The sequence below is a fragment of the Notothenia rossii genome, assembly GCF_949606895.1.
Source record: "Notothenia rossii genome assembly, chromosome: 4".
NCBI classification, from domain to species: Eukaryota; Metazoa; Chordata; class Actinopteri; order Perciformes; family Nototheniidae; genus Notothenia; species Notothenia rossii.
The window spans coordinates 58659849-58673286 of NC_136902.1; the positions used below are offsets into that span (position 1 = coordinate 58659849).

At 42.7% G+C, this 13438-nt stretch overlaps 1 protein-coding gene across 1 annotated transcript in view; it reads left to right on the forward strand.

Annotated features, from left to right (window-relative positions):
* The window catches only part of ryr1b (ryanodine receptor 1b (skeletal)), a 145438-nt gene extending 133956 nt beyond the window's left edge, over nt 1–11482 (forward strand). Inside the window, 13 exon segments of the mRNA XM_079673789.1 lie at nt 3347–3433; nt 4606–4860; nt 4957–5087; nt 6938–6980; nt 7069–7202; nt 7287–7347; nt 7433–7579; nt 7675–7809; nt 7927–8083; nt 8869–8933; nt 9042–9142; nt 9695–9746; nt 9865–11482. Coding sequence (XP_079529915.1) covers nt 3347–3433; nt 4606–4860; nt 4957–5087; nt 6938–6980; nt 7069–7202; nt 7287–7347; nt 7433–7579; nt 7675–7809; nt 7927–8083; nt 8869–8933; nt 9042–9142; nt 9695–9746; nt 9865–9960 — 1464 coding nt within the window. The 3' untranslated portion in view covers nt 9961–11482.
* Nucleotides 11483–13438: the final 1956 nt, after the last annotated feature.

Genomic DNA, 13438 nt, shown 5'->3' on the forward strand with positions numbered 1-13438 from the left:
CCTAGGTCTACTCCTCGGTGTCTTCCCAGCTGGACTTGCCTGGAACACCTCCCTAGGGAGGCGCCCAGGTGGCATCCTAACTAGGTGCCCGAACCACCTCAACTGACTCCTTTCGACGCGAAGGAGGAGCGGTTCAACTCCGAGTCCCTCCCGGATGACTGAACTTCTCACCTTATTCCTAAGGGAGACACCAGCCACCCTGCGGAGATAACCCATCTCGGCCGCTTGTATCCGCGATCTCGTTCTTTCGGTCATGACCCATCCTTCTTTACTATAGGTGAGGGTAGGAACGAAAATGGCCCGGTAGACAGAGAGCTTTGCCTTCTGGCTCAGCTCTCTTTTCATCACAACGGTGCGGTAAAGCGACTGCAATATCGCTCCCGCTGCCCCGATTCCCCAGCCCATCTCACGCGCCATTGTACCCTCACTCGAGAGCAAGACCCCGAAATACTTGAACTCCTTCACTTGGGGTGATTCCCTTCTTAGAGTGGACAGTCCATCGGTTTCCTGCTGAGAACCATGACCTCAGATTTGGAGGTGCCGATCCTCATCCCAGCCGCTTCACACTCGTTTGCGAACCGATCCAGTGAGTGCTGAACGTCGCAGACCGATGAAGCCATTAGAAACACAGCATCTGCAAAAAGCAGTGGTGCAATCCTCAGTCCACCGAACTGCAGATCCCCTCCCCCCGACTATGCCTCGAAATCCTATCCATGTATATTACAAACAGGATTGGTGACAAAGCGCAGCCTCACCGGAAATGGGTCCGACTTACTGCCGAGGACCCGGACACAGCTCTCGCTTTGGGAGTACAGAGATTGGATGGCCCTGAGTAGAGACCCCCTCACCCCATACTCCCGCAGCACCTCCCACAGTAACTCCCTGGGAAACAGGTCATACGCCTTCTCCAAATCTCCAAAACACATGTAGACCGGATAAGCGTAGTCCCAGGCCCCCTCCAGGATCCTTGCAAGAGTAAAAAGCTGATCCGTCATTCAACGACCAGGACGGAATCCGCATTGTTCCTCCTCAATCTGAGGTTCGACAATCGGCCTGACCCTCCTTTCGAGTACCTTAGAGTAAACTTTCCCGGAGAGGCTGAGTAGTGTGATGCCTCTATAATTGGCACACACCCTCTGATCCCCCTTTTTGAAAAGGGGAACCACCACCCCGGTCTGCCACTCCTTCGGTACTGTTTCTGACTTCCACGCAACGTCGATGGGAGACGTGTCAACCATGACAGTCCCTCAACACCCAGAGCCTTCAGCATTTCTGGGCGGATCACATCCACCCCCGGGGCTTTGCCACTGTGAAGTTGTTTGACGACCTCAGTGACCTCCCCCCGGGGATTGGTGTTGATCCCCGTCATACTCCAGCTCTGCCTCCAACATAGAGGGCGGAGTTGTCGGGTTCAGGAGTTCCTCAAATTGTTCCTTCCAACACCCTAACACTCCATCAGTTGAGGTCAACAGCGTCCCATCCTTACTGTACACAGCTTGGATAGTTCCCTGCTTCCCCCTCCTGAGGTGTCGGACAGTTTTCCAGAACAACTTTGTTGCCGCCTGAAAGTCCTTTTCCATGGCTTCTCTGAACTTCTCCCACACCCGCTGCTTTGCCTCGGCCACGGCTGAGGCTGCTGCCCTTCGGGCCTGTCGGTACCTTGCAACTGCCTCGGGACTCCCCCGGGATAACACATCCCTGAAGGCCTCCTTCTTCAGTCGGACGGCTTCCCTGACCACCGGTTTCCACCAGGAGGTTCGAGGGTTACTGCCCCTTGAGGCACCTAAGACCTTGAGACCACAGCTCCCCACCGCAGCTTCGGCAATAGAGGCTTTGAACACCGACCACTCTGGTTCAATGTCCCCAGCCTCCACAGGGATGCCTGAAAAGCTCCGCCGGAGGTGTGAGTTGAAGGCCTCCTGAACTTGGGCCTCCTCCAGACGTTCCCAGTTCACCCGAACTACACGTTTGGGCTTACCAGGTCCATCCAGAGGCTTCCCCCGCCACTCGACCCAACTCACCACCAGATGGTGATCAGTTGACAACTCCGCCCCTCTCTTTACCCGAGTGTCCAAAACATACGGCCTCAGGTCCGATGATACGATAATGAAATCGATCATGGACCTTCTGCCCAGGGTGCTCTGGTACCACGTACACTTATGGGCATCCTTATGTTCGAACATGGTGTTTGTTATGGACAATCCATGACTAGCACAGAAGTCCAGCAACAAACCACCACTCCGGTTCAGATCAGGGGCGCCGTTCCTCCCAATCACACCCCTCCAATATTCTCCATCATTGCCCACATCTGCATTGAAGTCTCCCAGCAATATTAAAGATTCCCCTTCAGGAGCCCCATACAGGACTCTTTCCAGGGTCTCCAAGAAGGCTGAATACTCTGAACTGCTGTTTGGTGCATAAGCACATACAGCAGTCAGAGTTCCCCCCCCCCCAAAACCCGCAGGCGTAGGGAGGCGACCCTCTCGTCCACTGGGGTAAGCTCCAACTCCAAGAAGCACCCAACCGGGGGCTTTTGAGTATCCCCACACCCGCCCGGCGCCACACACCTTGCACAACTCCGATTAAGAATAGAGTCCAACCCCTATCCAGATGTAAGGTCCCAGAGCCGACGCTGTGCATAGAGGTGAGCCCAACCAGATCCAACTGGTAACGCTGCCGCACGAGCTCCGGCTCCCTCCCCCCCAGAGAGGTGACGTTCCACGTCCCCAAAGCCAGCTTCTGTCACCCGGGTCTGGTCCGTCGAGACCCTCTGCTTTCACTGCCACCCTTCTGGCAGCGCACCTGACCCCATCGCTGTTTAGCATAGGTGGTGGGTCCGCGGGACGGAGAAGCGGCGGTGTGGCCCACGTTGCCTTTTTGGGCCGTGCCCGGCCGGGCTCCGTGGCAAGCCCGGCCACCAGACGCTCACCGACGAGTCCTCCTTCTTGGCTTGGCTCCAAAAGGGGAACCCGGGCATCCTCCGGGCCGGGTATCCTCACTTCTTGGTTTTTCTTTCATGAGGTCTTTGAACCAATCTTAGTCTGGCCCCTTGCCTGAGACCAATTTGCCATGGGAGACCCTACCAGGAACACAAGGTTCCAGACAACAGATGCCATGTTCATCAGGGCACACAAACCTCTCCACCACGGTAAGGTTTTGGTTCTTCAGAGAGGCACTTGACTGTGTGATACCCAATTCACCATTATCATGCAGCAATGTGACATAAAAGGTTTAGCGCCCACAATTAATTTCCTAATGCAATTTAATTTATAAGCTAAACCAAATGTTAATGCCTTGGAATCATGCAGTAAAATATTGTTTCTGTGCTGTGCCCCCCCTCCATCAGAACTACCTTTCTCGCAACTTCTACAACCTTCGCTTCCTGGTCCTGTTCATCTCCTTCGCTCTCAATTTCATCCTGCTCTTCTACAAGGTGTGTGCACGCTAAACTTAATTTAGACGACACATACTGAATTGACTCCTGTAAAGTATCTTGGTTTTTCTCCTGTTGGATGTTTTCAAGTTTTTTTAGACAAAAGAAATGTTGAAAAATAAAATACTATATAAATCGGGCTCGCAATAAACATGAACAAACCATTTCTAAAAACCTTTAGAATATAGAAAGAACACATTTCAGAATATCTTTTAAATGTTTGTATTTCTAAATTCCATAAATGTTTTAAGACACTACAGGTTAATAGGGTTAACATGTTGAAATAAGTTACGTTTATTGAAATGTCATGTTTAAATATGCAAATCAGGAAAGATCTTATGCTAACTTTTGGCGGATATTGGAGAAACCTACAGACGTACAGAGACAAAGTTAGTAAAAACAATATCTCAATGTGTATTTTGATATTCCAATAGTCTGAAGGACGGCAAAAATAGCCTACATTCTTTCAATTTGAACTCAACTTTAATGAAATTAGGTTTTAACCTGTTAAGCCCTGTGCCCCCTGCCGGCACCGACAACATCTTGCAAGAAACAGCGTCTGAGGGCTTCTTAACATTTAACAAACTATGAATGTGTCATACACACTTAACGGGAAGAAAACTCAGCTACCTGACGATATGAACCATTTTTACCGAAACAATCACCAAAATCGACCAATGGGTTCCAGAGAAACGGCAAATACACCCAAATTACCCCAGAGGTGGGTTTTATTTGCTAAACCTCTCTAAAAAGGTCAAATTTCACTTGTGTTGCATCAATCTTGATACAGGGTACTTTTTATATGTTAATGTTTGGATTCCTAAAGCTTTTTGTTTACTATCCCATCATTCAAGGATAGTTTTCACTATAAGTAATGTTTTTTTTTGGACGGAAACTATAATTTAAATGTTTTTAATATGTTCAATCTGAATTTGCTTTAAAATAAAAAAAATGATATTGATTATGACTTTTCTACATCCAACTCACAGGTGTATCATTGCTTTGAGAAAAAAGATTATTAATTCACCCCTTTTAGAAGTGAAGATATAGTCATTTGTTCTGGGTATGTCATTTTTTCAAGCCTGAAACCTGAAAAACAGGCTCGGGGCTTAACTGGTTAATGCCACAGAAAGTACACTCCAAAGACTTATTGTTGTGTCTGACATTTCCAGGTGTCTGACACACCTCGTGGTGAGGAGGAGATTGAGGGTTCTGCCTTGTTTGAGGGCTCCGGCCTGTTTGAAGGATCCGGTGCTGAGGAGGATGGGTCCGGATTTGATAACGGAGGTGAAGATGAGGAAGAAGAAGGTCCCATGTACTACTTCTTGGAAGAGAGCACAGGCTACATGGAGCCGGCCATGGCTTTCTTCGGTACCGTCCACACTATCATCTCCATCCTCTGCATCATCGGCTACAACTGCCTCAAGGTATGAGATGTTTACTGTACAAAAATCCATGAAATGTTTTGCGTTTGCTTGTAGGTTTCAATCAGCTTATCTTCTTTTACCTCTAAATCCCTTCAGGTCCCTCTGGTCATCTTCAAGAGAGAGAAGGAGCTGGCAAGAAAGCTGGAGTTTGATGGTCTCTATGTCACTGAGCAGCCTGAGGACGAGGACATCAAGGGCCAGTGGGACAGGCTGGTGCTCAACACTCCGTAAGAGCCCTGTGACATGTTTAGAGACACAGTACGAATAGGGACAAGTGAAACTCTGGTACCGGATGCCAACGAACATGGATGCCTTCTTTTTCACTTAAATAATTTCCATTCTGGTTCGATGCTAGGGCTAGTTTGGGTTCTACTTGATAAAACCACTTAAGAACCAGTTTGTTTTTCCACTGAGCCGAGCCCAAGAGGAGCCCTGTCATGACATCGACGTTAAAGTTGCTGCAACACCAGTGTGATTATCCCTTCACAATAACAACAATGGCGGACTAGGTTAGAACTGGGCTCATGTTGCTGTCAGACTTTCCAAGCCAGAATGAATTTGCAAGAACAATTTCTCCAAATTTAAACTTTTGTCAAGAGAGACAGGGCTAATGGCATGCGGATGTGGTTCAGCGGTATTTGCTGTAATGTCCCCTGATGCACATTTCCCTATAAATGTCTATTATTTTCATATTAATTCACAATGTTTGGCAATATGAACTGTAGTTGAACCAATTTACGGTTCCAAGTAGGGTTATCCCCAAAAAGTTGACTAAATGTTATTCAGCGAAAAACGTCTTTGTCGACTCGTTTTTAATTAGCCTATTAGTCGAAGGAAAAAAATTAAGGAAAAAAATAATTCCATCTGTGCGCTGCGTGTGCTTTGACGCATCAGCCGGAAGTCATTAAGTGAATGTTGTCGGACAGGAAATCCAATGTATGGGATCTTTCTGAGTGTGTAAGGGACGAGCCCCACAAGGTGACATGTAAACTCTGCTGGCACAAAGTCGCCTCCATATCCTTGCCATCTGAGCGCAGCTTCCCGAATGCCGGCATAATAACAAAACACAGAGCTTAATTATCCCGACAACGTGTTTTTCTTTGTCATAATTAGGGGGGGTAAGCAGCAGTCAGGCAGCAGCCTAGCCTTGTATCAACATATACAGACCTATAATATATAATCCTTCTGGCCTCAGAAAACTATAAATTAAAGCTTTCATTTCACTGCGTGCGATGCTGTGTGCATGTGACGATATTAAAGGAGACATGTCATGGCCATTTCCACTGATCATAATTCCATTGTTGAGGTCAACTAGAATAGATTTTATATTGTGCAATTTTCCAAACTCACATTGGTTTCTCAAACAGCATCTCTGTAAACTACGTGTATTCACTAAATTTCACTCTCTGCCTTTAACGGCTCGTTGTGGCTCCAAAAGCTCCTGCCCCCACCCTCCCTGTGAGCACAGTGTGCTCTGATTGGTCGGGACGTTGTGAATCGCGCTGAGATCCGTGGAGGTGTGGTTTCCTTGTTTAGCGATACACAGCGAGACACATTTTCTATGTTAGAGTTTTACTCGCTACAGGGTGTACTTGGAGGGGTTTTGACTCCTGCATAAAAACCTTCATAACACACTTAATAATCGGAAAAGCATGACATGTCTCCTTTAAAAAATTGATTTGATTTGACTCCTCCATTTCTATTTCCAGTAGAGTACAGAACAGGCTTGTAATGTTAAGCAGAACCTATCCTGATTCATTTCAACCCAAGCCACTGATCCACTTTGGTCTACTAAAGTTAGGCTTGATTAATAAATCCCAGGTTTTATTACGGCCATCATGACTAAAGGAGCCAGGAGGGACATTTCAGTGGGGCTATACTAGAGAGACATATATGCACTCTACTGAGTGCACTTTATATTAGGTTTTATATATTAATAAAATGCTTAATGTTTAAGTAGTATGACTTATGCTGCATTCAAATGTTGCAGGGGTCAGGTTGAAGACCTTTTAATATACGCCGTTAGAATAGAAGCTTACCTCCACTGAAATATGTATGATGTCTCTCTTCAATGCAGATCCTTCCCTAACAACTACTGGGACAAGTTTGTGAAGAGAAAGGTGAGTTTTTCCAGATTACTTTGATTCTAAATATCAAGGAAATGTCTTGCAGTGAAATGACATGTGTGTTTGTGTGTGTGACATCCAGGTGCTGGATAAATATGGTGACATCTACGGCAGAGAGAGGATTGCTGAGCTGCTCGGTATGGACTTGGCTTCTCTAGACGTCAGTGCCATGACGCATGAGAAAAAGCCCGAACCAGACACCTCAATGTTGAGCTGGTATGTTCAATAGACTCTTTACATAAAACCATTCAGCTGTATTACACATAGTATCTCGGATTAAACAAACCCTTGTATCTGCAGGTTACCAGCTATTGACATCAAGTACCAGATCTGGAAGTTTGGCGTTATTTTCACTGACAATGTGAGTTAAGTAAGCAGTTCATTGTATCATTCGGACTATGAGAGCATCTGATTTTATTGATTTTGACTTTCCTCTCGTTGTTCAGACCTTCCTCTACCTGGTTTGGTACATGTTGATGTCTCTACTTGGACACTACAACAACTTCTTCTTTGCCACTCTTCTCCTGGACATCGCCATGGGTGTCAAAACCCTGCGCACCATCTTGTCCTCCGTGACTCACAACGGCAAACAGGTCTGCACATTTCCATTATAAAGGAATCATCAGGAGGTTTCATCTGTTCTCCCATTTGGAACATCTAACGATGTGCCACCCTTTGTTCCTCACAGCTGATGATGACTGTAGGTTTGCTGGCTGTGGTGGTGTACCTCTACACCGTGGTGGCCTTCAACTTCTTCCGCAAGTTCTACAACATGAGCGAGGATGAGGACGAGCCGGACATGAAGTGTGATGACATGATGACTGTGAGTGCAGGGCAGAAATATTACTATAGTACCAGTCTGTGTCGTAGGTAAACTTTACCGTGAGTCTGATTTCTGTCTTGTTTCATAAATGTTGGATTTTCTTCCATCCCCCCGTAGTGTTACCTGTTCCACATGTACGTTGGCGTGCGTGCTGGTGGGGGTATTGGAGATGAAATTGAGGACCCAGCGGGGGATGAGTACGAGCTCTACCGAGTGGTCTTTGACATCACCTTCTTCTTCTTTGTCATTGTCATCCTGCTAGCTATCATCCAGGGTATGGTATATAGTTGTTAGACTAACCAAAAGCGTATTGTACTGTATCTTGTTGAGATCATTTAAATGTTCCGTGCACCCAAACGTTAATCTGCACTCACATGCTGTCAAAATGACCTTAATTACAGGACCTAAACTAAGAAAAATACCCATGATTCCTGCAAGCTCTTTTATTCATACTTCTGTGTTTATACTTCTTCCAAATTCAAAGTTTAAATTCTACAATTCTACTGCGACCTTGATGAAGTTCGTTTTTGCAGCTTTTTACTTCTGGTGATTGCATTTATGTTCCTAAAATCATAAAAGTGGATCCAATGGAAATTTCAATTGAAAAATCCCATTGCTTTTCGTCAAGGGAACCCTTGCGATGCATCAAATCTGCACCACTCCAAAGGTAACACTTTTTTAAGATGGGTTAATTCTAGCAATCTTTCTGCAGTTTCCCCCAGCTCTACTGTACGTCCTCTTTCAGTGCACTGTCCTGGTTCAATCTCACTGCCCCTGGGATTTTTTACACACGCTACGAAAGAGCTATTTAAACCCTACTGTCCATTCTAGTTTCAAATTCATACACAAAAAGTTTTGCATGTGGGTCAGTTGACACAGTCAGCATTTGAACAGACAAGATTGTCCTGTGCTTTATTATGTGAAGCTAGCAGGGAACATTTGTTTAGAGATCAGCAAATAGGGTTCTTGAGATGCCACCAACCTTTCTTAAAAAAGGGTAACCTCAAAAAGAAACCATTCAGATCTTCAGATGAATAAGAAATGCTGTGTGTCTTTCAGGTTTGATCATTGATGCCTTTGGAGAGCTGAGAGACCAGCAGGAGCAGGTCAGAGAGGACATGGAGGTAAGATTATTACTTTCCAAGGGATTTAACTAATCTCTTTAACCTTCAACTCTCCATCAGTAATAGGGCAAGAACACGTTTAATCTGCACTGTCCTCTCTGCCTCCAGACAAAGTGTTTCATCTGTGGAATTGGAAGCGACTACTTTGACACGACGCCTCACGGCTTTGAGACACACACTTTAGAAGAGCATAACTTAGCCAACTACATGTAAGTAACCTTTCAGAGTGCAGAAGAAGATGTCGTAATTATAAACATAGTCATTGTTTTGTTTTGAAAATATATACCTTTACTCCTAAAGTTGGTGATAGGCTAGTTGAAACCGTTAGTTTGATATATTTTTTTAATAATAGGCATTCAAAGAGTGTGGAACATGAAGGCGACCTAAATGTTCACTATTAAAACATAGCTTTGTTATATATGCTTAACATGTTTCATCATATGATATAGAATAAGCAGATTATTTTAGGAGAACATTGTGTCCTCATTTATATGTAAGCTTCTGTATGTGTGTGTTTGTGTGACTAACATTGTAGGGACCTTGCTTTTGGGGACAAATGCAGGCCCACATAACATATATCATTTAATTTTTAGGCCGCCCGATTTCTTTCTTTAAAACTTGGCCTAAGGAAAAAGAAGTTTAGTAAAAAAGTATTTAGACAATTTGCCCTGAGGATAATGGCTTCTAAGAACACGCAAATATATTTTCTTCAAAAGCAATCTAATTAGCATTTTTTGCATTATTTCCCTTTTCTTTTTCAGGTTCTTCCTGATGTATCTCATTAACAAAGATGAAACAGAACACACAGGACAGGTCAGTATACATATTTCTTTAAAGATATATATACCAATGTAAAGAAGGTACATCAAACAAGACCTTATTGGTTGTTTTTGTCTTGTTAAAATGTTATTTTTATAATATTGTGTTTCAGGAGTCATACGTGTGGAAGCTGTACCAGGAGCGCTGCTGGGACTTCTTCCCTGCTGGGGACTGCTTCAGGAAGCAGTATGAGGATCAGCTGGGATAATATCCTGCATGGCTAACGTCTGAAGGAGAACGAGAGGAAAGGAGGGGAGGGACATTAAGAGAGAGAAGAAATGTACAAATTTCTCTCCTCCGTTGAAGCTATGCACACTTTCACTGCACTGATGTACCACCTGCAGCAGAATGTCCATGGAATAGATTTGAGAAAAGCTGAAGAGATATAGGAGGCATAAAAAATGAGTTTTTTATTTCACAATGAACACACTACATGGCCTTTTTGGTGTCAAATATACATACTGTAGACGGCCTTGCATAACAATGCATTTATACAAAATGGGCTCTTTCAGTCGCTGCTGCTGTAAACGTTTTAGTGCCTATAGCAATGTCACTGCTTTAGCAATCAGTTTGCTTTAACAAATTTATTTTAGATTAGAGTGGATATGTTTGTTTTTGTATGTAGCTGCTGCCATTTGATATTTTTTCTGGTGTTTCAGTGAGAGAAAGTGATTTGAAGGTAAATGATTCAGCAGCTTACAGTCGTATCTCCAAGATCCTGGAGGGAGCAGTGAAAGTGGTAAGCGCTCTCTCGTATCTTCATCCTTCCTCTCTTGAGACTTAGAAACTTGCCTTCAAACGAGCAACCATGAATGGGAACTCTCGTTGGACTGACTTGCCAAGATAATAAACTTGAGTGTCATCTGCATACGTGACATATACCTGAGTAACTCAGCTGACAAACCCAGTTTGCACTCTGAAGTCTTACAATGTGTCCCTCGATGTATGTACTCCACTATCTCTCCTGGTGTGTCTGTGCCATATAAGATAGTGATGATGTATACATAAAGTATATGAGGATGCCAAGGTTATTTATTTATTGTTTATACGCAGATCAAATCTTCTGAAGACGACCGTTTTAGCCCGTCTGTATTTCTGGCCAACAGAATATTTTATGGACAAATATCTTTCAGTGCATTGAAATAACTAATGAATTTATTTAATGTATACACTTTGGCCAAAGTGCCATGTGTACAACTGATAAATGCCAAGGCTGCATAGAGGCCTTATGATGGAAAGACATATTTTACATAAATCATAGATTCATGTATTTATTTTATTTAGGGCTTTAAATAATTTGAAAGATGCTTCCTTGTCAGAGATTCACATTTCGTGTGTATTGTTTGCGAAAACCACAAAGATGAAGGGACTGTCTCACACTGAAGAAAATGCCTAGTTTGCAGTCAGAAGAGATTTTTTTGCTAGTTAGGTTTTTATGATAGATATTTGTAGGAATCTAGCATATCAGTTGTTTTTCTCAATCAAAGTCTCATCCGATGTGTTGATCTCAGACAGTTCTATCTTACTATGCCTCTTAAAGATCACACACAAACTCTTATTTATTGTCATGACTCACAGGCAGAGCAGTGGTCTGTTTGCAGATGACTCTGAAGTGTGTAATGTTTGCTGTGGTCCACTAGGGGGCCGCTGACAATACAGAGCTGGAGGGAGATTGTTACTGACTGAACCCTGTGTTTCAATTCAGAATAAACAGATTATTTTAAGGAGAACTTTGTGTCCTTTATATTATATATATTATATATATGTAAGCTTTTTAGTATTTTATTGTGTGTGTTTATGTGTATATCTGACTGACATTATGGGGAACCTTATTTTTTACGACAAATGAAGGTCCCAATACCGTTATTTATTATATTTTAGGGCAAAGATTTCGATTATGTTAAGATTAGGATTACGCAAGTAATAGGTTGTGTTTAGAGTAAGGGAAGGCAATATGAAATCAAATGAAATATAAATCAATGTAATGTCCTCAAAGATAATGAAAATGTGTGTGTCTTTCAGTATTTAACATTCAAGGACTAAGATCAAAATCGTGTCAACTGAATACTAGATACATTTTTATTTTAGGAAAGTTACGTTCAATTTGCATAGTCCAAATAATAATAGACAGATAACACGAGGAAATAGACTTGTTCGATTATCTTGACTGGCCGAGTGCACCTACGCCCCTAATAGTGTGCGATAATTACCCATGGCATATATGGTCTCAATAAATACTATTTTTAAACCGCATGGGCAGAATTGGGTGCTTTTGACTTTACCAATATAATGGTATGCTTTTTGGTGTTTTTTGAAAGCAGAAATTAAAACAGAAAATATCAAAATAAATTCACTGCTTGAAAAAGTCATAAAGAATGGAATGATAGAATGAAGCACCTGTGAGATACAACATAATCATACCTCTTGGGTAAACATTAGTTTATATAATATACTGTACATTTTAGGGATGTCCCGATCACCTTTTTTTGCTCCCGATCCGATTCCGATCATTTGATTTTGACAATTTGCCGATACCGATTTTTCCCGATCCGATCTTTATGCAATGCATTAAGAGAAAAAAAAGCATTCAAGTTGTCCCTTAAGGTTATTTTTTTATTTAAATTGGATATTCTATCCAACATGGATATAGCTTCTTTCTTTCACAGCAGCATTGGATCAGTTCAGTCGTGCAGCATTGGATCAAAACAAAATAAAGCTTTCAGTACTCGTTAGCTTGCTGCTACAATTAGACACTGCGCCCTGCCCACTCTGTTGCCAGATTTGAGAGAAATAAGCAACCAGGTCTATGAAAACAAGCCCCAAAGAAGCAACACATACATGATGTTCTGTAATTTGAAACCAAAACTAAGGCCTCAGGATGACTTTAAGACTTGACCATGGTCATTTGTGTTTTGTAAGTATTTCAAAAAAAAAAAAAATCCCGATCCCCGATTTTTTTTCTCCCGATTCCGATCTTTTGAAAATCACGTGATCGGCTCCGATCCCCGATCACGTGATCGGATCGGGACATCTCTAGTACATTTACATACAGTTAATTACTTTGTTCCGGATATTGTGTTTCATTATTTGTTACATTGTGGTTTTTCAGACTGACCTGTCCCTAAACATTTTCATATGTGCAATAGAATATATTCATTAGATTAAAACAATACAACTTTAGAGTCACAATGCAGAAACCATAAGTACATATATATTTTTAAAGTCAAATTCAGTTTTTTACATTATAATGACATATAATCCACTAATAATGGACAGCCTTACATACTTAACCAATCCCCTGACAAATCGTTACGGCACGTTATCTTAATCAAATACCAAAAGTGGATTTTTGTGCTGTAAACATGAAAGGAAACACCCATGTGTCAGTGAGACAGGCTTTTGTTTCCTGACAGATTATGTATGAGTGCATATGAACAGCTTGTATGCTGACTTCGTAAATAATTTGCATACTGCCTCCAGGAATGATGTATATAAAGGTGAGTTCTAGATAAGAGTTACTTGTGTTTCTGTTTGCCTTAAGTTAGGCAGGCGGGGGGATATTTTATGAATCATACATAGACCCTCCTACAATTCCCTTCAGAAAGAAAATGATATCTGGTTTCTGATTTAGTGTACTGGCATCATTCACAGCCCTCCACTTCAAATTCAAGATTTATAGTCTTTTC